The following is a 26,094-nucleotide window of genomic DNA, read 5'->3' on the forward strand; positions in this document are numbered from 1 at the left end:
TCATTACTCACCTAACACTTCACTCACTATGCTCCACCCATCCTGAAAAAGAAACTGCCTTACTCACCAGCCGTATATTTATCCAGGGACCCAAGTACCTGCCCTGGATGCAGGTGTCAGTCATTTCCATGGGCATAGGCTTGCCGGAGTCAGGCTCTTTCAAGTAAGCCCCAGCTGTTTCTCATCACAAGGCAAAATCCCAGCCAAGCAAAGGCCCTTTCTTCCATACCTCTGCTGAACCCTTTGTGTCCCACGTTCCTCAAGCCCGGAAAGGCAATGAACTGAGCTCAGGCAACCACAGCTGTATTCTTCTCAGGTGGCTGACTAACAGCTCTCAGAAGTAGAACAACAGAAAGCCCAGAGATGCCATCAACTCCTTTTAGGATGTCTGAACAGTGAGGTCAAGCCAGAATATACAATTGTTTCAGCAGGCTGCTGTGGCAGCATGGCTGGGACTCACAGTGTGTTTCTCTGGGATGGCTGTTCTATACAGGCAGCACCAGTGATTCTCAGTAGATACTCCTAGCTTTCCCTTTCAACAAGTGACACATTATTTGCTCAACTTTTCTGCCATCCTGCTCTTGGGAAGGAAGGCAGTCAGGTTGCAGCCCCCAGTGACCACCTGTGGACCTGAACCACATTCAACTGAGAATTATGCTTTCCCTATGTTTAAACAACATCCAAACAGACCAATGCGCTTTTCCTGCTGCCAGCCTCCATGACTGGCTTTTACTGCCACTTCAGTGAGCACATGAACCCAAACTGCCTCCACACTTTGCTCCAAGTGTGGAGCAAAAAACACTTGACCAGACCATGCAGGAAAAGGTGAACATGCAAAGCAAAGGAGAAGTCTCCCTCAGATTTGACCCACTGGATCCAAGCAGGACTCTAGAGAGCTGCAAACCCAGGACAGTGCCCAGGCACAGCTAATGGAGGCAGCAAGAACGGAGCTAAAGAGGGGTTCCACAAGCTTTTAAAAGGCGGTATCCTATCTGTCAGGCTTTTCAGCAGAACATGCCACAGGTTGCTGGAAGAACCATGAATTTTACTCAGCGTAAAACTGCTGGGAACTGAGCCCCTTTTAGTTGCTGTGTTTCTCAGCAAAGTGAACTATGCTCTAGACAAAATATGCTCTGGACAGTATTTGCACAAATGCACAGACTCTATGTTAAGTGAGGTTAAAGGCTCTAAAGCCCTTAAAGATTAAATGACATCAATCTTGTCAACACTCAGGGGTGGGAGAGTAATGGGCCATTTTCTTACTTACTCCACAATCCTTGAATTGTCTACTCCCTTGCCTCAACCCTGGCAATTCACTTATTGGCTTTGCAATTGGCTTTGAATTGGCTTTGCAATTCACTTATTAATGCAATTTCTACAGTTTCTGCAACTTCACAAGCTTCTCCTGAACAGAGGCCAAAGAGAGGAATTTGACTTCTATGCAAACTACAGTTCAGGTCAGGTGTTAGGAGACGAGATCCTGGGGATAACTTTTTTGACGTCTTGTTCTTTCACTTTTTTTTTATATGCTGAAACACAGCATATAAAATGATTCACAGAATCACAAAATTACTAAGGTTGGAAAAGACCTCCAAGATCACAGAGTCCAACCTTTAACCAAACACCACCATGTCAACTGGCCCATGCCACTAAGTGCCATGTCCAGTAATTTCTTTAACTCTTCCAGGGATGGTGACTCCAGCACTTCCCTGGACAACCTTTTCCAATACTTGGCAACCCTTTCAGTGAAGGAATTTTGCTGATGTCTGACCTGAACCTCCTGTGCTGCAACTTGAGACCATTTCCTCTTGTCCGGTCCCTGGCTGCCTGGGGGAAGAGACCAATCCCCACCTGCCTACAGCCTCCTTTCAGGGAATTTAGAGAGTGATAAGGTCTCCCCTGAGCCTCCTTTTCTCCAGGCTAAACACCCCCAGCTCCCTCAGCCACTCCTCATACAACTCCCTCTCTAAACCCTTTCCAAGCTCTGCTATCCTCTGGACTCACTTCAGCCCCTCAGTGTCTTTCCTGCAGGGCCCCAGAACTGAACAAAGAATTCGAGGTGCACCCTCACCAGGGTGGAGTACAGAGGGAAAATCACTTCCCTAGTCCTGCTGGCCACACTATTGCTGATACAAGCCAGGATGCCATTGGCCCTCTTGGCCACCTGGGCACACTGCTGGCTCAAAACTTTGGAGTCTTGAGGCTCAATTGCTAGAAGAAGTTTGCACATTTCAGCTTCATGTGATTTTGAGTGAAGACCTTTCTAGGGAAAGCACTGAAACAAGAGGCTACTTTGGAGAGAGGGGACTCAACTGCTTCTCCCCATGGTTTGTTCTGCCTGCTGGACAGGTCTGCAGCAGAAAGACGGGGAGCTGAGGTGTCCGAGGTGCCACCATACCTGGTACAGCTCTATCCGCTGCTCCGAGACGCGCGCCTTGGAGTTCTGCAGGCGGAAGACCCTGAACTCAGCCTTCACCAGGTTGGAGGCGTTCTTCTCCATCGCCGACACGTCAAACCTGACGATTCGGAAGTAAAGGCTGTAGTAGCTCGGTGGGATGGCATCTGCAAGAGAGCAGTGTGATTTTAGTACTTCTCTTGGTTATAAAACATGTTGTTCCTTCAAACTTTTTAACACAAGACAGACTCAGTCAGGGAAATATCTGAAGCATGGCTCAGCTTCCAGTGGCCAATTTAGTACTATTTACAATTTAATAAAAAGTAAAAACATCAACCCCACGTGTTTTTTATAAGACTGGCATATTAATAGAGATTAACAACTACTTTCAACTCTATTTCAGGTCATGTATTTAAACCTCCCCTCTTTCAACCTACTGGTGGAAAATCCTGAATACTTATAAACTGAGAAAAAAACATAGCAGTTGGTATATGGTAAATGCCTTCAGGCTTGCAGAGAGTTCACAGGGATCTGCTAAGACAACAAATAACAGCAGCTCATCTGATCTAGATGTTCCCTGAAACCCACCTCCCCCAGAATATGGAGCATGAATTAGTCAGCTTCAGATTTTATTCCATGCCTAGTTATTATATTATATTTTTGGAACAAAATAATCATTCTGATTATAGTGATGAGGGCTGGAAGAGGAAGGAAAACAAAGGGAAAAGGCAAGCAGACAGTAGACACTATAAACAGGATTACATGAATTTTGACCACTTGGAAGCAGTAAAAGCCATAAACACAACCATGCCTTACTAGATATTGGGGAAAAGAAGGAAAAAACCCAGAAAAATGGACATAAAGTCTTCAACAGCAATGTCAGACATCTCAGTTTAAGTTTCAAAACAGTGTTTCTCCTTCCCAGTGGTAAACCCTAAGGGTAAGCAGCAAGGCACTCTTGCACAACTCGGGTAACCCTAAGGGCTTCAGTCATCATCTGAGGCCTTTCCACACTGTGCAGAGCAGCAGCACTAGGAGAAATTTTCCTGCACCCAAATTTGCCTTCCTGACACCCAAGCTCCTCAGAGAGGAGACAGAGGAAGAGAGTGGAAGGAGACAAGCTCACACTTCTCAGAGAGGAGATGAAATTACTTTAAGACCTGATAAAAATCTTTGTTAAAACCTAGGGAATGGTTTTGTCTTCTCTTATAGTGTGAAAACTGAAGTGGAAAAATAAAAAAAAAAAGGAAAATTGTATTTGGGGGCTGGGGAGGCACTTGCAGCTGAAGAAGCACAGATGTCCTCACAGTCACACATTTAATAACCCATTCGTTGTGGCTCTTTGAGAAAGTTCAAACTGACTACATAATAAATGTAGCTATGAGAAAATCTTTGATGATAAAGAAATAATCTTGGCCTCAACTGTAGATGTATTATAAGTGAGAGATGACAAGTTCTCAAAACACTTCAAAAAATCCTCTGAAAGAATACTTCCCAAAGCAGACCCTCAGTATGATCAAACAGGTATAAATATGAACAGGAAGCCCCAGACTTCCTTATGATTCCATTTAATTAAAGGGAAAAAAAAAAAAAAGTTCTCAGATTTTCACATCTGCAGTGCTTGAAAAAAAACCCCCAGGCACCATAATCACTGTTCTTGGCTACCATGCTTATTGACAGGAAACTGCTACAATCTCAGAGTGAGAACTCAAAGGCTAAAGGATGCAAATTACTCCCACACCAAAGCTGCTCCTCTCTCCCATCAGCAACACATCAGCGCTAGTGTCTCTCAAAATACCAAACCAAGGGCTTCTGAGAAAAGCTTAACTGTACGCAACCATGACCTTGATATGTTTTGCAAATTCTTATAAAAGCTACTTGGTTCAGAGATTATATCCTCTTTTAAGAGAGAAATAGTATCTTCAATTTATTTTTCCTGCTGTAGGAAACTCCGAGACTACTACTTGTTCTTCAGCCAAACCTAATCCTACTAGGAATATAATTTGGCATAATAATATGTATATATAAGATTGATGCTTCCAGGATGAGTTGTAAGCTGTCCTTCCCTGTCATTTGTTTGAGGCATCAACCTACCATTTTGTTCACTGTGGACAAGCCAAACTAGCAGCCAATCACTAGCTCTGGCACAGACAACGCTGTCCATCTTGACTTTATTTTAGATTGAAAAGTCCTATTTAACTGTCAGTTTGTTTTATATTTAGCTTCTTATTCCTAGAACTTTCTTGTGCTATATTTGTAGGCCTTCTTTCCAGTTTCTTTTTTTTAGATATTGTATATTACAGATCTCTGGATATGTATCAGAGTGGGTATTCCTGAGCCATTCCTGCATTTACATTTTTTCTCTCTTTCATACACAAGGAAGACAAAGAATGAATACTCTTCTAGTGTGCCTGTTTTTGTGTTTGCATATGTGCATCTGCATACACTGCAAACAAGTATTTCCCTTCCACTGGAAGGCAGGCATGGGTCACCCTCTATGAGTGAGAAGGAATTCTGGTGTTACAGAAGTTTCATCTCTCTTATAAGATAGTTTTACATCTTTATGTACAAAAAACTACATAACAAATTTGATTTCTTTATTCAATCATTCATGACAGTATCCAAAGGAAGTCAATAGAGGGAAAGGCATTATTCATGGACAGATGAAAAAAAAGAAGGCTTTTAATAGCTGGAAACCTTCATCTGTAAAAGAATGGCTGACTGCTGAATTGGGCTTTATGTGAAAATTAATCAGCATTAAGACTGAGAAATGAGACTTGCAACTCTCTTTAAAGAAATGGTAAGAACCCTATGGAGTCTACAAGGTTTTGGATTAGCCTTTAAGTGATCTCAGATGCTGCAATTTATCTCTCTTTGTGACTCCACCTTAACCTGACAGTCGTATCAATTCAGACTCAGTTGGATACCTCTGCACTCCCCTCTGGTTTTGGCCCCATGACTCCAGCAGACGCCAGGATGACTCTGACCAAGCTAGTCTGCAAACACAGTTACCCTGCTGCAGACTAGACTCCTCAACTGTTCTTTGAACTATTATCATTAATGAGTGGAATTAAATCAATATGTTTCCTGTAGCTAGGAAAACACAGATTTCTTTTGTTTTGGTGGGAGAGAGAATAGTAAATGCAATGAAAGGTTCCACTTTTATAATTTTTAAATTACTCATTAAATCAACCCTCAAAAAAAAAAAAAACCCTGAAGACTTCCAGCTGTAATAATCACAATCACAGTCATCACAGTTGAGACAAGAGTTGCACAACACAGTTGGAGAAGGTGAAGGTAGCATCCATCCTCCTCCATTTAGGCTGCTAAACACCGAGCATCGCAAATTTACTCTTTTTCTTTTTTTTTTCCCCTGTCTTGAACAAGCTGAAACTTCTTCAGCTGCTTTACATGAGACAGTCCGAACTGCCAGGTTAAAATGTACTCCAGAATGTGAGTGATTAAGTGCACAAGGACACTGTGGTTTTATGCTTCTCACTGACTTTGCTCAATGTCCAGCATACTCCAGGCTTCTGTGCCAGCAGCCTGGACAGAAAGCAGCCCTGCTCTGATGAAGCAGAAAAGCACCAATAGCAGGGGTGCAGGAGAGCCATCCCAAAACACTCGACAGTCCTCAGTATTGCTCCAGGTTGGAACACTGTCAATGGGAGAGACTGAGCACATCCCCTGACCAACCATCCCAAACACCACACAGGCCCCCAGGAGTGCCTGGGAAGAGAGCAAGAGGCAGTCAAGCACCTTAAACTGAAAGCAAGGATATAAGGTTTGTTTCATGCTAAAGATATTCCCCAAATCAGGAATAACCTGCACAGAAGGATGACACTTCTGCCTTGCGCAGTTGTGTTTGATGAACTAAGCCCTGCATTTCCACAGCTTTTCTCACAAGTACTGCATGTACTGACATTTCAGGAGAAACAAAACACTCTGTTTGACACAGCTCTTCTGAGAGTTGGGCTTTTGTTCTGGCAAGGAAAAAGACCTAAATTCAATTGTATCCAAATGAGGCTTTTTTTCCCCCTCTGAATTTTCATTTCTGCTATTGAAACAAAAAGAAATCAATTACATGCACAGCCCAAGTTAGGAAATGTAAACAACTTTTCTTTTCTCATTGGAAGAGGCCAGACAGGCCGCCTTCACACATACACCCACACTGGAAAGGCTGAGAGCTTCAATCTAATCCTTCCATCACGGGCTTGTAATAAATGCTCCAAAGATTTATTTTTATTCCCTTTTGTGTTTATTAAACTTTGGAGGGTTTCTTTTCCTTTTTCTTTTCTTTCTGGTGCTTTGCCCATTCTTTATTATGGCAGCTACAAAACACGGAGTGCCCTTTTCTTCTCGCTCTCTTTTTTTCCCCTCCTCATCTTTCTAACTGCAGTACATGAATGACCGTGTAGTAGACTTTGAAGCAGCACATGCAAATATTTATAAGAGTAGCTTGATTGTTATTAAATGCAGTTGTTATGCTTTCCACGCTCTGGCAAGCTTCCCTAACCTCTCTAACTATTAGGACCATTTAGGCTGTTTAGATTTCAGCTCACTGATAGCAAATTCTATGGGCTTTTTTTCTAACAAGCAGCAAAACGTGACATCGTTTCTCCCTCTGTGTGAATTTCTCTCCCTGCTCAAGGTTGGGGTCTCTGCCAGGAGCTGGGTCAGGCTGCCTCCAAGGACATGCAGACACGGTAAGTGAAGCAGCATGCGCTGGAAGGATGAACAGCTCGTCAGCTGTGACAGCACATCTTTCCAGCAGGATCCCATCCTTCCAGTCAGGCACACTTGGGTCACAAATCCTCTCCTCTTTTCCAGGGAAAGGCCCTCCAAGAAATTAGAAGCTTGTTTAATGCATCTGGGCTCCCAAAACCCATAATAATCACTCTGCTCACCCCTCCTGACCCTGATGTGGCTGCAAAATCCTGCTGGAAACTGCCTCTCTGCAATCAAAGGGGACCAAATAAAGGAAGCCACAGGTCATATCCAGGAATTGGGACTGTCCCTCAAGGGTAAATCAGTCACACATCAACTTCTCATTACCCCTGAAACTTTGTCCCACTATGACATGAAGCTGTGAGCACATCCATTAGCTGATCAGTGCCCTGGGACAGAACACTTGTGCCATTTTTCCCTCAGGCATGTCTTCCAGGCTCTTCAGCAAGGCTTAAAAGTCAGATACTACAAAAAGTAGTGTAAGAGACTTTCTCCATTATTCCAGTTTTTATCTACAATGCTGCCTCTGAGGTATCACCTTTATCTGTCATCAACCATTTGCTGCTGAGGAGGGACAGTGCACTGAAAATCAGAAAAAACCTGCTGGGAACACAGTGGGTTGAGAAAAGAATAACTAAGAATGGCTGATTACCAGATTTTGTGACATATTTTTCACTGTTGAACCACTTCTTATTCCTGTTTTAAAACACACTTAAGATCTGTGACAATATAAGAAAAGTAAACAACCCCAAGACATTCCAGATTGGAAAGAAAGACACAATGAGGCAAAGAGGAAATTTTCGGAAGACATGCTTATGAAATTATGTGTTCCTTACTTAAAATCTGACAAGAGCCTTCTGGTTCTGCTGCTACTTCCTCATTGCTTCAGCAAGCCTGAATCAAAAGATGACTAGCCAAAGCAATGACCTCAACAGCAAAGTGATCTGGTAGTCTGGTTTCCAGTTACCCAAATAATACACTCCCTCAAGGTACTCCTATTGCTCTGGAGTTTGATGGACTCTGACAACACTCTTATATAATTGTCTTTTGTATTTTCAAATTCTGTAGTGGTGAAAAACATCCTGTAGTCGTCTTTTGGGTCAAAACGATTCTGAGACATTGTAATTATCCCCTGGAGAATCATAGGATTAAGTTTAAGTTTAGGTTTAAAGTTCTCACAAAGACAAGTAGTAAAATAAAACTCAAGTAATTGTTAGTGGTGTAGCAAAGCTGATGCATAGGATTCTTGCACAAAACAGGTTTAAGTCCTGGCTTTGCGGGTCACCATAAAGATGCAAAGAGAATGGCAACTCTCTAATTTGTGTCACTTCATTCCTATTAGCACACTGGAACTGGATGTGAGTCTTACAGTGGGCAACAAACCTTGCCTAGAAAAGCTACCACTGCTGTTTTAAGGCCATAACAATACAGTTCATTTTAATTTTTTTTTTGAGGTGGTTATTTTCCCTGAGTCGGGTTAAATCACGTTGCAAATTTAATCTCAACTGTGTTGAATGCTGCAGCTGAAACTGACTACTTTGGATGTTCATTTGGTATGGAGACCATTGTAAGAAGGGCTGTAATTTTCCTGTATCACTGAATTGCCTGATTTAAGGCAATCTTATCAGCCAGAAAGCCTTCATTTAGATCCTTTTTCCCACTAGACTTTCTGTCTCTGCCACCCTTTCACAATTATTCTCATGAAGCTACCAGTCTTCGTACACTCAGTCCAAAACACTATCGGTTTTTAGCATGAAAAAATACATACTACTCACACCAGCCAGAAAGAAGGAAGAGAAAATATCTATCCTGAATAGCAATGGCTTCTTCTCTCCTCCCTCTCTTATGGGTTCCATACAAAAATAAAAAAACAGGACAACATCACGTATGTTTGTTCACCTCCTATGAGCTGCAGCACCAAGAGTCTGGGCTACAGAAGATGCCCCAAACAAATACCTTTGCAAAAAGGTTCTCAGCTATTCTGTCACCCAAAACACACCTGAGAGTGTGTTCTGATGAGCAAGAGTGTATTCTTTTAGAAAAAAAATGCACTTTTCCTTTGCAACTCAGAAGAAAGCAAGGGCTGCCCAGAAGACCACTTCTGCTATAAAACAAAACTCCCTGAGTATTAACTTCCAGAAGAATCTGACTAAACACTGAGCCTTGAATCAACCACCTGGATCCAAACTTCTGAAGCAGGAGGAGAATCAAAAGCCTGTAGAAATCACTGAAACCTATGGCTAAAATGAAAGGGGAAACTGTCCAGTCTCTTTCAGGAACACAAAACCAGAACTCCAACCCAGGCATACTTGGTGTGATCACTACCAAATACTCCTATTTCTTAAAAAGGAGCATGAAGTCCCTCCCAGGGGACAGCCCCTCTTGGGACAAAGCAGCACTCACAGTACTGCCCCATGCCTGATACTTCTTTTCCCTGTTTGCAAAAGCTGGAGTAGCTGGAAAGAGAGGTAAACCAGCACCTCACATGACAACACCTGTGAGTCCCCCCGGGGTGCACAGTGTTCAACAGACACTTTCTGCCCCAGCCTTTATGGCTGCATGAATATGAATTTCCTGAAGAAAGATTCCACCATGGGAGCTCACCAGACCCTCTTCTCTCTGCCTGCTTTTAAAACTTTCCAGGCTGTTGGCTTGTTTTCCCTCCTCCATGCTCAAACACAGGGGTTGGGTCATGCAAACAACACTGACGCATCACATTAGAGCTGTTTTCAGGTCCAAATTTTGAGCCATTTGAGCAACGCTTAATTAGGGTAACTTAATTACTTGGGAGTATCCCTGAAAGCAGAAAAAGCTGAATTTTCCATTCCAGACCATCTTTCACATATACAAATCTCCAGGCATTTTAGAAAGCCTGAAAGGTCTGACCTCAATTCTCCTCTTCCCAAAGTCCTCTTTACACATCACCTGTCATGCAAAGGAGCCAGAGAGGGAATGTAAACACAATCCCTACTGCTATCTTTGTTTCTCAACAAAGAAGTCTTAATCTTGTGGCAGGTTAAAACATATGGGGTAAAGGAACAGTACAACAGCTCACTCGCTCACACATAAACCCCCTATAATCTCACTGCTGCTTATGCAACACTGCAGTTTTAAAAGTGAGGGAGAAAAGCACATCTGCAGATGTGCTCCTCACTCCTGCACTGGATGCCATCTCAGCAAGCCCATGACCATGCATTCCCAAGAGAAGCTGACTGATCCTTTTCTGCTGGGAAGGTGCACGACAAGCTAGCAGGAAAGCTGCTGCGTCTGTCAACAGGCATTGGAACAAGTTATAAAGTTACCAAAGCCTCTCCAAAACCTGAGTAAAGCTTTGGTCCCACTGAAGTCAACGACCGAACATTCCCAACACTTTCAAAAGGGCCAGGAATTTACCCCCACAATTGTAAGCACAGAGAATATTTTCAGCACAAGGAAACTGTCTCCAGCCTCTCTGTGAAATTATTTGCCAACAAAAGGCCCTTCAGCTTTCAGCAGTTATTTTGTGAACATTCAGGGAAGAAGAACTCCTTTCAAATCCCCATAAGGATCCTTTGAATGAAATCCCAGGTTATCATGTATCACCACTGAAATCAAATATGTAAATAGATGTGTGTTGTGTTTGGAAACTTGTCAGGTATGTACTTCGCTATTCTACTTACACTGGAATGTAAGAAAAATACTCCTATGTCTTTCATCTCTCTCCATGAAAGGCTGCTCCTCTTTCAGCTAGGAATCATAAGAAAGAATTACAAGTACAATTGTCTATCTCATCTTCGGGGGAAAAAAAGAAAAGACAAAGAAAGAAAAAAAGGTGGGGCAAAAAGAAGAAGCTCACCAGGGAACACAAACCTTTCTCACAGGCTAAGTAAGACTCGACTTGCTGGCGCAGTTCAGCTGAGGTTTTATGGCTGCAATGACCTCAGCGAGTGAAAACAGAGCAAACCAACCTTCCGCTGCTCACAGGACTGACCAACAGCTTTCCCTGTAACAAAGACCTTTTTTCTCTTCCATTTCCCAATCTCCTTCCAGCTGCATGCCACTGAAGGGGTACCTTAAGGAGCAACCTGTAACAAGAGACCTCTGCACGGGCAGGCTGAAGAGGCAGACACAATCACAAGCCCAGCTGCACTGCTGTGTACCCCACTGCTTTACACAGATATTGGGATGATGACTGCAGTGCCTGAAACCCCTTAAGCAGCTATCAATACTCCAACCCCCCTCCCCCAAAGCCAAGTCACTTTGAATAATTTTTATCCAAGAAAAACGTTTTACCTTCTCAAAAGTGGATTAGGTGTAAGGTTAGATTTATGTGTGTGTGTTTGACAAAATCTATATATGTTTATTATCTTTTTTAAATCTTTCCTCCCCCTGGCATCTTTTTGACAAATTTCATTTGTACTCACAGCCCAGCCAGCAGGATTAAAACTGGCTTCCCAGTGTTAACACAGTGCCATTTTACTAATGAACTATATTTAAAAAATACATTTTGTTCAGACATACTTTCATTGAATCTGTCAGATTCACACAAAAATCTACTTCAGCTATAAATCTATTTTCCCTGTCAGTCTATGAGAGGAGCTTGGCATGCCTGCACGCAGCTCTGCACGCTCTGCATCTCTCCCTCCTCTCAGCTCCAGGGTTTCCACAGGCATGAGGCCAAGGCAGCAGCATCCTGCAGCCCTTTGGGGGGATCTGTGGTCAGTGTGGAAATCTGCACCCCTCCAGCAGCACCCACGGCAGAGAAGTCAACCAGCCCACAGGTCAGGCTGCCCGTGAGAGCCACGGGACAGTGGTGCTGCAGGGCCAGCCCAGGTCAGGGGACCAGGGTGACCTTTTGGGGACCCCTGGTGCAGCTCCAGTGAGGAGGATCATGATTAAACCACATCCTGAGAGAGAAGCACAGGCATATATTCTCAGTGCTAGAAAACAGGGCTTACAAGATCACCCTCTCCAAGGAGATGAACTCAGTGCCTCCTTTAGGGCGGCTGTGGTTACCCATGGTCTGTCCCTCTCTGTAAAATCAGGCTGCTGCACTCTGACAGCAAACACGCTCCTCACAGGCTCCGACCTGTGCCTTTAGTGCTGGATGACTTGAGCTGCCTTTTAAGCCTGTGAATGCCATCTCCATTTTAATCTTCCATGCAGAAGGCTTCTAATCGCAAGCATTGTTACGAAATCCATGGCTGGAAATCTCTTGGATATGTCCTAAGGATTATAGGATGCCAGGGCAATGCAGCTATACAAAAATTTACTTTACAAAAAATGTACCACTGCAGAACAAAGCTGCACTGGAGAGGGAAAAAAATGGACTGGAAAACATTCTGAATTATTTAAAGAACTAAGAAAACTCCCCCCAATCCAATTTTCTCCAACAGTGTCACAACAACCACAAAGCCGTCATACATGACAAACTCGGTGGTGTTGAAATCAAGGAAATGGCAGCAAAAAGACATTCTCAGGCTATTTCACAATTCAATTTAAGCTGCTGTGTTTATGTGCCTCTCTACCTTAGCACAGAGTAATCCAAATATCACTTCTCTTGTTCTCAAGTCCAACGTTTTATTTCTCTTCTTATACATCTGCAGGGCAATTCAGTCAGCTAGAACTGAATGTATGTGATATAAGTGGAAAAACCAGTCTTTAGCAGATTTAGCAGAGTAACAGGGAAAGAATCCTATAACTCAGCTTCAGAGAAAAGAGCACAGGCATTGGCTTCCCTTTAAACACAGTCCTGTCAAAGTCATCCTATGAGCTTTTTATGCAGCCACATGCTTAAAGGATTTCCTGCCTCAGAGCCTGTAGCAGTGAGGGAGCACAGGTTGAAGCAGTCCTCATGAGGCTCCTCAGACTGAGGAGAGCTTGCAGGACCAAATCCTCCATGCAGCTCACACTGCTTTCCCAACCTACCCAACCTGAGTTCTGAAAGCCCTCCTCTGAGCAGGAGCAGGAGTGGGTAATAGCTTTCCTGCCTATGCTGTCGGTGGCCTTGCATTTTAAACTCCTGGTGAGAGAGATGAAAATGAACCATCAGCCTTCTGCAGAGATTGCTCATTCCACTCTTCTCAAGTTGGCCTGTGGACAGCCACCTCCTACTAACACTCTCCAGGCCCCCCACAGCCTGCATTACATTCCAGGCTAGATAGAGTCATCTAGTCTCCCTGGATTTTTTTTTTTTTGTTTTAACAGGGGAAGAGAGCACAGTTTCAACTAGCAGAATTTGGTCAACATGTGTCCCTTGCACAGAGATTAAATCACACAGTGCATCCCACAGAACCCAGCAGGGCAGCAGTCTTTGCTCTGTCACAGATGACTATTGAGTAAGTTGTCCTAAACTGCTTTTCCTTTGAACATGGACCTAGAGAGAGTCGTGTCCTACTGCCAAAGGCCCAGAGCACCAAGTCCTGCCTGCTGCCTGTGGCTTCAGGTTACTGCACACAAAGCAATGTATCTTTGAACTGCTGTCTCCTGAACAAACTGTGAACTGTCCTTTTCCTCCTTCTATCTGCGTATTTATTCAGCCCCATGACCACAGTTTTTAGGTGCACATCTGTCATTCATCGCAGTTGGTGGTAGCTCTTTTACTTTTGCTGCCTCATCTCACTTGGAGCTCTCCCACTATTTCATTCCTTTAAACCACTCAGGCATTTTCCCTCTTCAATTAGTCTCTTAAAACTTTCCTTCCTCTTTAAGCTTATGATTATTCTCTCATTAGTGCATTTTGTGGTGCTCTCTAAGGAGAGCAAAACGAAATAAACCTCCTTCCCCCCACAATTACACTGTCACGTTCTGAACAGTGGAATAATGGACAATTTGTAAGAAACCAAGCCAAGGCACAGACTGATAATGAAGGTGACACCATCAGGTTTCACCCTCTTCTGGAAGGGGAAGAGAGTAAAATTGAATACACAGCCATAAACCAAAGGAAATTAAATAGGTCTCTGCAAATGAAAGTTGCCTGTGAAAATAGTTTCCAGGTTTATGGTTTTAATTACTACATAAATGAATGGAAAACAGGATTAAGGAATTTACACAATTGTTACACATCATATTTGGAATCACAGCCTTTTTTTTCAGCTACAATACTATGAAGACATAATCCAATAAAGTCCAACTGAACTAGATCCAAGCTCTCCTTGATACTTAGTTTGGTAGACAAAAATCTGCAATCATTATCTGGCAGCACTGATGTGGGACTGAAACATGCAGTATCAAGGTGGATTTGTAAAGCTTCCTCACTTTTACTTAGGTTTTGGATTTCATGATTTCATGATATGCATCCATTAAAAACATCTATGACTTCCAGTTTTTCAGCTTTGCTCATTTACTGACTCTGTAAACAAGATCTCAGGCACCAATTGAACCATAGACCATGATCTCCTCTGTAGGAGAAGTCCTTTGTGTTGATGAAGCCATTTGGGAATCTATCAAAGCATGCAGAGGAGAAGTGTTGGAACCACTCTTGTGCCCTTTTAAGAATCCATTCATGTTTGCAAACACAAAAGCTTGAATGCTTTTCATTCACAGCTAGAATAAGCCTTTCGTTTTTCCCCTCTTTCTTTTTCTTGTTTTTCTCTTTCTGCAATGCACATTGACTTTAGCCTGAGCAAACTGACCATGGGCAAACTGCCATGACTGTTCTTTACATGTCCTCATGTAAATCAATTACCCTGGAAGAATTTAGCATGTTGTACCAGTTCATTCAAGCTTTTCTTCTGCAAGCTTAAAATCCCCCTAACTACCTGCTCCTTCACAGTCTTGCTCTTCATCTGCAGCTGAAATGAAATTCAGTAAACATTACACTTGCAAGGTAAGAGGTCTGGAATGTGAAGCATCTAGAGCTCACAGAGTCTCTTCTTGGCATCCCAACATATGTACCTGGTTGCCTAGTGCCAAACAGTATTTGACTGGCTTAATTCAATTCAAATAAAGACACTGAATCCCAGGACTGTACAAGCTTTTTGAAAAATCAAAACCATTGTTAAGAGAAATGCATTCCTAAGAGAAGATACAAGTGCTATGTTCCTCTTTAGAGTCCCTGAAAAGAGCAGTGTCTCAAATAGACCCTTCAGTCTGGAATAAACACTTTGTTTTTTTTATCATCCTCCTCAAAATCAAGACAAGAGAAAAAAGATAATGGCGGTTTTGTCATGCTTTGTCCTCGTGTAGGAGCCTTCCCTGTCACATTATGAACTGCACAACAGCAGAGACCAACACGGGCAAACTTCTATCATTCCATAACTGGATTTACAGAATAGCACTGGGTTTACAGAGACCCAACTGATACTGAGGAGTAACAACAGTCATAAAGCAACAATTAAGTTCAAATGCTCTTTACAATCAAGCATTATTGACTGGCACCATGAAGCATGGCTTGGGAAGAAAAACTCCAAGCATTTCTCTCACCTTCTAACCTAGGGCTATGTCCATACAGGCTCAGCCTTGACAAAAGCTAACTTCCAAGTGCTCTGTTCAGAACTGCAGGACTGCCTAGGGTTGGAAAAGCTCTTCTGAATTTAACATTTGCTTCTACAAATTAACTGTATGGATTAGGTACTTTGCATCAGCACAACAAGTTAGAAAGAGACAGCATTCACAGCTTCTCTCCCACGGGAATGCAATTGCTGGCCAACCCAACAGGTACATGCTCTGAATGGTATAACTTAGCTAATTTACATACAGGCTACAGGTCTGCTTGACCCTGAAGCAGAAAGTTATGCCTTGCTGACCTAATCCTCAGAAGCCTTGGACCAAAATGCAGGTTTTACCTCTCAAAATTCAAAGTAGAAACAAAAAAAACCAAAGCCTTTGAATCTCAGAAGACACCAATGCTCATCACAGATGTTTATGCAAGAACCTCTGACTAGTAGCAAGATGTGGGAAGACCATGGCTTCTCAGACCCTGTTGCTCCAATTTGAACTTTGTTTTAATTCAATGCTGGAAATGTTCTAGATACTTATGAACAAAAATATTTTTTTTCAACAGTCTACTTTTTACTCAAAACCACCTTTTTCCAGTCTGATTTAAACTGTGTTCTCTGGTCTTTACTGGCCCAAGCACAGTAAGAGTGAATAAGCAATGGCCATTCTGAGCAAGTGAGAGCCTCCCCAGATCACTCCAGAAATGTGATACGACTAAAAAAAAATCTAAAAAATTAAAAATATTTATTGCCATAAAAACCTAGTCAAGAGTTTGAGCCTTTTGGGTTCTATTATTTCTTGTTGCTAGTACAAAAATTTGCTATTTCCAAAATACTTTATACAGTATATTTCCAAGATACTTTAAAAAAAAAGAAGGAAAAGAAGGAAGAAGGAAGAAGGAAGAAGGAAGAAGGAAGAAGGAAGAAGGAAGAAGGAAGAAGGAAGAAGGAAGAAGGAAGAAGGAAGAAGGAAGAAGGAAGAAGGAAGAAGGAAGGAAGAAGGAAGAAGGAAGAAAGAAAGAAGAAAGAAGGAAGAAGAAAGAAGAAAGAAGAAAGAAGAAAGAAGAAAGAAGAAAGAAGAAAGATGAAAGAAGAAAGAAGAAAGAAGAAAGAAAGAAGAAGAAAGAAGGAGCAAAAGAAGGAAAAAAAAGAAAAAGAAAAAAGAAGGGGGAAAAAGGAGAAAAAAAGGATGAAAAAAATTGTTTTCCTGAATAATTTCAAGTTAACATAATAAGATGTCCTAGACAGTTTTCCGAGTTTTAAAACCATCCCATTTCAAATGTTGGTTTAATGTAAATCTGGAAAATTGCCTTGTCTGGAGTAAAATCTTATACAGATTGAAAAAGGATTAAGTTTTTTTTTTTGTTACAATATATGCACTTTTTAATACTTTAACCTTCTAGTGTCTGAGACGGAAGAGAATTGGGAGAGTTGGGAATAAGGAGACTGGGGAAGGGTACGGTTCACTGCAAGGGCTGCTGCAGGTGCAGACTCTCTTTTTGCATTGCACAAGTCAACAAGGGGCTTTACAGACATGAAAATGTCATTTTATGGAGTGGCCCCTCTTTGTGACAGGTTAACACACGAGGAAATGGCAGAAGTGTGTATCATAGTGGACACTCAGTTCTTGTCTGTGCTATTCATAGCTGAATGTTCAGGTTTACAAGGCTAGACTGGCTTTCCTGTGTCCAAATAAAACAGATACATTGATCCAGTTGGATTTTCCAAAGGGCAAGATAAACGTCTTTCCGTGAAATACTACAAATATCAATCACTCCAAGTGCCACCACCTGCCTGAGATTCATCTGCAGAGAACTGGCTTTCAGACATCACCAAGACTGAATTCCTGATCCCTTTTTTATTGGTGAGCTTGATCACACCCCAGAGGAGACACCAGAACAAAACCATGGCGCAGGACAACTGAGCAGCAGAGTTACCTGAGTGACAAGGGTACAGACACACACCTCCAGCCAGTCCATGGTATCCCCAAGACAAGGGAACTACACCCCAGCTCAACCACAGATTGCTTATTGCCTCCTAATTTTATGGCAGGCTTTCCTCAGTTAATTTCAACTCTTTGCCTCCACCTGAAGTTTCACCTATTTTGCTTTAAATTTTTACAATAATACCCCTGAAAATTTGCTTTATATTGGCAAGCAACTTTACTTTCTGCTTTTTTGGGCACACATAAATGTTTGAGACAAAATTCCCTAGAGAAAGAGGCGTGCATACAAACAGACACACTTATATGCACACGAAGAAACAAAAAATAGAAAGGAATATGTTTCAGACTAACAAAATGACATCCAACTAAATATTAGAAAAAGATGTTCTGACCATTTATGATTCAGAAGAATCCAAAACTAACGCAGACTCCAGACAGAGATCACATTCAGTGAAAGAGCTCCACAAATTGCATCATACAACACCATGACTGCGATAATGAATATGGATAGCAATCACAGGGTCAATGTCTGCATTTCTTAAAGATCAAAACAGACTAGGAATGCCTCAGCAGCTTCTTGGAATAAGCTAAAGAATGATTTGAAAACACATTAGTTCAAAGGAGCATGAAAACCGTGGTGGCTCTTGACAGCAAGTTTTAAATTTTATGCTCTACATGCATTATTAGTCATACTTCCTACTGGTGGGGCTCTGCAGGTATTCAGCTGACCTGTGCCTACAGAAGCAGGGCTCCAGAAATAAGTCTTTACTGCTCCAGTCATACCACCCTGGCACAAATTACACAGGATACTTAAGCTAAAGGGCCATACTCAGAGGGAACATGGCACTGGGAAGTGGCTATGACACAGGGAACTGTCCAAAGAGTTTGTTGTTGGGTTGGGTGTTTTGTTTGAAGTGCTGGTTGCACACCCTGGAGGCAGAGTCCTTCTCATCACTGATACAGAAGAACATGCGGCAGTGACATATCACACCTATTATACAAAACACAGAATGCTTCAGGACTGTTCTAGATCTCCTCAACCCAAGGCTGACCCTCCATCAAAAGGAAAAGCTCCACATTTCAGAGGTGAAACTTGAGTGGGAATTTGTCTTCAAAATGCATACATGAATTACATCAATGACGAGGAGCCATCTTTGTCCTGGCTCTGAATTTTTGACATGCAAGTACTACTAACACCTCAGGATCACAGATTCAAATGGAAGCATGGGACACCAGCTAACCACCCTATGCTCATACCAAGTAACAAACAACAATTTTTTGCCATTTTCAAATTTACGCAACAATAGGTTATTTTACACACACAAAAGTATTACTGGAAAACTAAGGCACAAAAGCACAGGAAAAGGTAATCATAAATATTAAAATGACTGTGAAAATTAATTTTAAAAAATGTTTCAGCTGCAAGGACATGGTAAGACAAGGGTTGTACAGCAGATAAATAAGTTCTTACTGCATCACCACAGCAAAAATAATGTGCTCTCAGACCACAAGGAAAAGTGAAGTAAGTCTTTTACTACAGAAATTAACCTGGATCACACACACATGCAAAATTTTTCCTTTCAGTGCTGCACTTCTCTTTCCAATAGGATCCTGTCAGAATGGAGACAAGTCAGAGCTAAGCAAGGCAATCCAGTAGCTCCAGAGTGTAATTAAAGAAAAAGACTGAATAGTTCATTTTGGAAATAAGTTATGAAAGTGCTAATCTAATAATTAGGTGAATAGCACCTACTTATGCTAATCCACATTTCCAGCTAATCTGTGGCACCACTTGCCTAAAGCACTGCAAATACATAATGCCTCTTTCTCCCTCGCCAGCTACCCCAAGAGTGGAGGGAAGGGCAGCTGGATACAGCCAGGGAGCCACTGAGACTTGAAGCAAAAAAGAAGAGAAGAAATGTAAAAAAGGATAAACTCATGTGCAAAGTAACATAATCCATTTCATCAAATACAGGCCACTGAAAAAAATAATGCTCGGAGATATCTGTTAATCAGAGGAGATGAAACACCACTGTCCTGAAGACCTGGGCAGGGTACTGTGCTAGCAAGAAACTTGAGTAGTCCCTGTCCAAAGAACAAAAGCCCAAAGAATGTACAAAATTATGTTTCTCATAAATATCAATTGTATGCTCTGGGATAGCAAACCTAGTCAACATTGTACACTCAGTCAGAAAGATGATACAGCTTTGTTTTGATTTCTTGAAAAGAGCATGGAAAAGTTGCTTCTTAATTCATTCAGTTATTTCAAAAGAGAGGCCTGAGAGAAAATGCTTAGAAGTTATTTTCTCCATTCTTTTCATAGCTTCCATTTTTTTGAAAGGGCATCAAATCCTAATTCCATCTGACAAAAGGAACCAATAATAATAATAATGTGAGATGGGGAGAGTCACAGCTGAGTTCTATTCTTCTCAGCTGATAGCCTCCTGTAGGCACCTGAGTAAAAGATACTACAGAGTACCACTGTACATACCACAGATACTACTCATCATCCCTCAGATTGATTCTGAAAACCAAAAAAGGTATGATGATGACTCTGTTCAGATTTGACAAGTGACTAACATACAACCAGCTACTCAGTTGGCTGCTCACAATATATTCCAACAGGATTCCCAAACTTTGTCTCACTTCTACAGGTACATAGCAAGCTACAAACCAAGTAAAAAACCAGTTGTTGAACCAGGGCCACAGCACTGTGTGAAAAACCCCAGACACAGACCATGATTAGAGGCAGAGATCCAACTCTGTCAGAGTCTCCCTGACAGACATTCAATCCCTCTTTCTTCTACCTTTCTTATACAAGCAATGCAGCCCTAGTGCATAGCCTTGCGTGCAAAGGACTATGGCCACCTGCACATTTTTCTGCAATTACCTAACCTGCTGAAAATACCTGGCACAAATTAATACATTATTCTTACAATTAAGAAAAGATAATTTTAAATACAGTGTCAAGCACTAGAAGATTGGAATGGACCAATCTATGCTGTCTATTAAAAAAAATAAAATAAAAGGGGAGGTGAGGGAAATAAGGGGTACCAAGAAATTAAAGACAGAACGAGAGTGAAAAAATATTCAAACAGACAATTTGATAGCACCTGGAAGAAAACAAGAGTTGGATAACTGCTCACATGGCCTTGTCAGAAGCAATTAGTGTCCAAACAACCTGAAGTGCCTTCAGGACTGGATAACAAACTTTACAAATAGAGGAGAAACCACAGATGACATTTATCTTGACTTCAGTAAATTTGGACACTGACAAGCTCATTAGCAGATGAGAGAAACAGGGTCTAGACAAAAACAGACAGTGGGTAAGCTGCAAGACAGGAAAATTGCCCTGAGAAAGCATTTATCAGTGGTTCCTAGTTAAAACAGAGGTATCTACCCACCTAGGTGCTGCAGAGGAATGAGATTACTAGTGAGCTATCAAACATGGACTGATGAGCTGAGTTGTTCAGCCAAAAAGAGACTCCTGAGGGTGTTACGTAAAAACAGCCACCAGGTATCTAAACAGCTGCCACAGAAAGCAGGGCAATGATCCATTTTCCACGTCCATGATGGATAAATCCTGAGTAGCTCTGAGCTGCAGCAAGGAAGGTTTGTTCCAGGCATCATGAAAACCTTTAGACAACAAGGGTAACGATGATGCATAAGGCTGCACTGGGAAGCTGCGGTGGCGACTGGAAGCCTTTAAGGAAAGGTTACACCAATACCTATCTGGAATATCATGGCTACCAGATAGTAATGCAGGACCAGTAGAGCAGCCTCTTCAGGTCCCTCCAGCTCTGTGTTTCTCCAGTGGTAACTGCTGGCTGTGGTAAGAGCTGGCAAACAGCTCACGTTCTGGAACAAGCTTTAGGAATACACCTACTGATACCTCTGAGAGTCAGGTATATTTATGCAAAGTCCTTCTGGAGTGTACCTCAGTAGGTCAGGCCTCAGAAGGTGCACATCAATACATGAACTCTACTGGAATGAACAGATTCCCCTCCAGCCATTCCCAGTATGCTCCAAGGTCGGAACAGCTGGGAGCACAGGGCTGAAGCCACCATGCACAGAAAGCTACCACTGCAGCCAGAGCGAGTGGCAGGCTTCTAAAACCCTTCCTGTGGGAATGAGTTTTACAGGATACTAACTACAGACATACAGACCAGCTAACTTAACATTTTAACAGTGTTTCTTCGAGGCATTCTGTTTCCTGGGTAATGCACTTGAAGTCTGCTGCAACTATCCTGGAACTAACCAATAAATCATAGCAGCTTCTTAAGTTAAAGAGATAAGCCTTGTGTTAAAGGAATTTATACCAGATACTTGACATGTATAATAATGCACGTATAATGAGTAAATTCTCTGTGGTATTAAAACCAAGTTCATGCTTAAAACAACACAGTAAATAATTATAGCTGATACTTCATTCCCTGGTTGTGAATTCCCCAAACTAGGATGCTATGCTGTATCACACTTTCCTCTACTGGTGATTCATTATCTTGGGACTGCTCATTATATTGCTTGAAAAGTTATATTCAGTATGAAGAGTGATGGTGAATTTTTGTAAAATTACTATGATATGCTTTTTCTCCTCCTTAGTCTTTGGCATTATTTCATGCTAAACTTTGAACTTGCTCCTTTCATTGATGTGTATTTCAAGTTTAAAGCGGAACAGTCCAATAGCTGAAGCCAAAAGTTTGACCTCCATTATAACTGCTGTAATCTTCTGGGAAAATATCCTCTTGACTCTAATTTCTCTTCTCAGACTCACCATGCTGCTGATGAGAAATAATAGTTATTGGGGCTGTAAGGCCAAGATTAATGTCTGGCCATGGAAAAAAAACCCAACTCCAAATCAAAACAAAAAAATGACCAGTAGCACTAAATGAACACATGAAGTTTCTCCATTTCTCATGTACGATCACTTCCTAGATAAGCATGCTGGATGAGATGATGAAAACTCTCACATCAAGAAATATTTCAGATCACATGAAAATCTCGGGTTTCAAGCACACGTGCCTTTTGCAGTTAAACTGATAATACCACAGAGCATCATTATCTGACTTGTCAGCTTAAATGGGAAGGTCTGTAGGGCTGAGAAAAGTACTGTGAGATCAACAGTGCCTCACGCACTAGGGCCCTGATCTCTCACTGGGACTTCAGCAACTACTGTAATACAAGTATTACAGCATTCTCCACTTTGCCTCAATTGGATAGTGTTGTTAGATGGATGCAGCATGTTTCTATCAAGAAATACTTGGCTGCACTTCTAGAGGAGTGAAATGATCCCTGTAAATACATGGACAAATTGTGGTTGGCCCTTGGCTCCACACATCAGAAAACCTCTCTGTCAGCAGCTGCAATATGGGGTGAAAGTTGGCGGATGCTCTAGAAGGACCAGAATGGGAGCAAAGAAAAGGATCTCTGTTACAGGAGCTGTGGAGAGCCCTGACTCACCAAACATGGGCAGTTACAGCCTCCCCAGCAGGACCATTCCTACCCATAGATGTTTTACTTAGCACCTCTCAATAACACGAAAGGGGAAAAAAAAAGCAATGTCCATAGTGAACTTCTTTCTCTATTTTTCACTTTTTCCGGCATAGAAGAACAAGACTGCTTTCATTTAGATTTTTTTCCTTTGGGGACATCAATAAACGTTTGAAGCTCCTTGTCTAAAGCAATGAAAAGGTTACAAACAACACAGAATAGATGCCAGTGCCCTTGAACTGAGTGCTCATGCCCACCTGCTTAGCTGTCAGTACCCAAAACCACTACCACTGCTGCATCATGCTAAAATAAGATGGATATTTTGGTATACTTGAGGTTAACAAATCTCTAGGGCAGAAGGATCCCAGGCTCTCATGGGGTTTCCAAATTCCAGTCAGGGACACAAATTTTCACCAGGAAGATTTTGGCAGGGCAAACGCCATTTGCAAAGCACACAACATGTATTTGCTCTTGATGGCATTGGCTGCTTTTTGTCAAGTCAGCCATCAGCAGTTTCTGCATCCAACTGCAGGATCATGAATTGCTGCAATCCAAACTAGAAGTTTGTAAAGCTCATCTCACCATACCCAGACTTTTCACAGAAGTGGATAAAACAAAGCCTCCAACAAATTGCTTCTTCTGCCTTTCAAAACACATGGGGGCAGGAGCAAAGTTTCCTCATGATGCCGAGGCTTTGTACAGCTCTGAGATTTCCCATCGCTGCTGATGCAAGTGCAGTAATCAGCTCCTCAGGCGAGGAGTTTTGTCACCAGTGGTAGCTCAGTTGTGACTTCAAGCCAAGCCACGAATCTCTCACTGTTTGCTGACTTCATCTAAGGTTCATGGTAAAAGCTGAACCAGTACAGATATAGAGGGATGTATCACTTTCAAAGGTGGCATGAGAAACCATGGCATCTACAGGCATCACTGAAGTGCCTTAGGAAGAAGGCAAGCAAACAGTTACAGATTTAGGCAAGTCAGACTTGGAGGCAAATAAAAGAAAGCCTTCTCCACAGGAGTCATTTTCACACTGGGACCTCTTCTGCAATATGTCTGTGATGAAACCATAAAAGGGGATGGATACTTCCAAACTGTTTCCCACAGGCTTAAAAGAGAAGCCTTCTCACTTGTGTATTTCTGATAAAGGCCCTGGCAATGGAGACTGAGGAATTAAGTTTAATTAGATTTTACCAGGAAACCTGCAGCATTTCATTTCAGAGAATACTCCAAGAAGTAAAGCATTTGCAGTGTTGCCAACAGCAACTTGTCTGCAGGAATCCCAAGCCAGAATGCAATGCTGATGCACTCCTCCTGCCCAAAACTTCACCTCAGCAACAGGGCTCAGGTACTCTGCAACACTCAGGGGCCCAAAACCAAACCCACAAATCCAAACATACCAAGAAATTTGGAAAAGAAGAAAAAAACCAACAAACATATGGGAATCAGAACATTCCAGCACATCCAAACCTAAATATGCTAAATAAAATGGAACAGGATAAACCATAGACTTAGAGTCTATTTTTAACAGAAGAAACATATGTAGATGATTATACCAAAAGGGGACACACACCAGGTGAATAGTGATGGTGACCAGACACGTGAGAGCCATCTTACCTTACTGGGTGTTTGAAATTGCACACAGAAACTTGAGCTGGAATGCCCAGCACAGATCAGTATTTTTAATCTATTGCTGTTTATAAGAGCAAGCTGCATTTTCTTCCCTTATAGCCTTTTTTTCTATACAAGTGGGCCTCACTACTTAGCTATTCTAACTGGAAGATCTAACAGTGGTCAGGAAATTTCAGGACTGCCTCGCAGAGAGAGGAGGAGATGAAAGCAAGTCCCACAGCACAGGCTCCATTCCTCTCGCCCCACCTCTGCCAGGAAGCGCTCCTGTTCCCCTGGCAAGCAGCACAGCTGGCTGCCTTCTCCTGCTCGGCCAAGGGTCCAGAGAACAGCCTTTCCAAACTATTCCCTGGCTGGAGGAGGAAATGAAAGCAAGTTATTTTCAAGAAAGGCGGATTGGATTGTCCAACCCTTTCACTCTGGGGAGAGAAAGAAAAAGAAAAAAAAAAGAAGAAAAAGGAATTACACAAGAAGTAAAAGTGTAACGAAGAAGGAAATGCAGAAGAAAACTACTTTGGGGTTTTTTTCACTGCAGAGAAGTCAAGATTCACAGACTCAAAGCACAGGCAACACATCTTTAAATGATTAAGATAAAGAGAGCAGACAATAGATGAATGCTAGAGACAGAGGGAAGTGAAAGTTTTAAACCACATTAAAACCATTCAATCTTTCCTGCTTTGTAACAGTAATTACAATTAAAATGATTTACACCCTGGTGCAGAGCAAATCAGGAACAGAAAAGCACAGAGATTTTAAGCCTCTCTTAGGAAATCTCTGCAGCTAGTAGAAGTGCCACCAGCTGTCTGGATGCAGGGAACACACACCTGCCTGCCCAGCCAAAGGTGCTCAGCTTTCAACTCCTTCCTCTATTTCTCCACCACAGCTGGCCCAGGACTCCTAGGCCACTTCAGAAGATCCCTAAAACGCTTCATGTACAGCATGGGAAATGTGTGTGCTCACTGAGCCCAGAAACTGCTATAGAGATGGGCATGGAAGGATTAGAAGTTGCAGCACAGACAGGACAGTACAGTACAACAAAAGCTAGAGAAGCTAATCTGCAGAGCTTCATGTACAGCTAGCCACAAATCCTGCTGTCATGGAATCATGGCTGGCACAGAGAGCATCAGGTCATGGTCTTTGAAATAGTAACTTGTAAAAAAAAAACCAACCCAGAGTGCTCCATGAAGATACTCGCTAGAGTTAGCTCCAATTTAGTTTAAGAGGATGGATTCAGTGAGAGTATCAACTCTTCTTAATTAAGTACAGATAACCCCAATGCCAAGGTCCTTTTACTAAGTTGTAATTACTAGGATGACTTATGATCCATTATCTCCTCTCCACTATTTTTAGCACAAGTGAAATCTCTTTATAGTTTTAAGTGCTCAGACCTCTGGGTGGGGTAGGACGAACACATCCACTAACTACTTTGCACATGGAGTCACCAACTGAGTCAGTGACTTGGAGGTCTCCCATGTCTTGTGCTATTGAACATGGAA

The 26,094-nt window shown here is 42.1% G+C and overlaps 1 protein-coding gene across 1 annotated transcript in view; it reads right to left on the reverse strand.

The window, feature by feature from the left end:
• Positions 1–26,094, reverse strand: part of TGFB2 (transforming growth factor beta 2) — a 61,863-nt gene that overhangs the window by 20,671 nt on the left and 15,098 nt on the right. The window contains exon 2 of the mRNA XM_085054782.1: positions 2,399–2,562. Within this exon, the coding sequence (XP_084910908.1) occupies positions 2,399–2,562 (164 nt within the window). The remainder of the gene's footprint in view (positions 1–2,398; positions 2,563–26,094) is intronic.

This window comes from Lichenostomus cassidix, chromosome 3 (genome assembly GCF_008360975.1).
Source record: "Lichenostomus cassidix isolate B80296 chromosome 3, HeHo_3.0, whole genome shotgun sequence".
Classification (NCBI taxonomy): Eukaryota; Metazoa; Chordata; class Aves; order Passeriformes; family Meliphagidae; genus Lichenostomus; species Lichenostomus cassidix.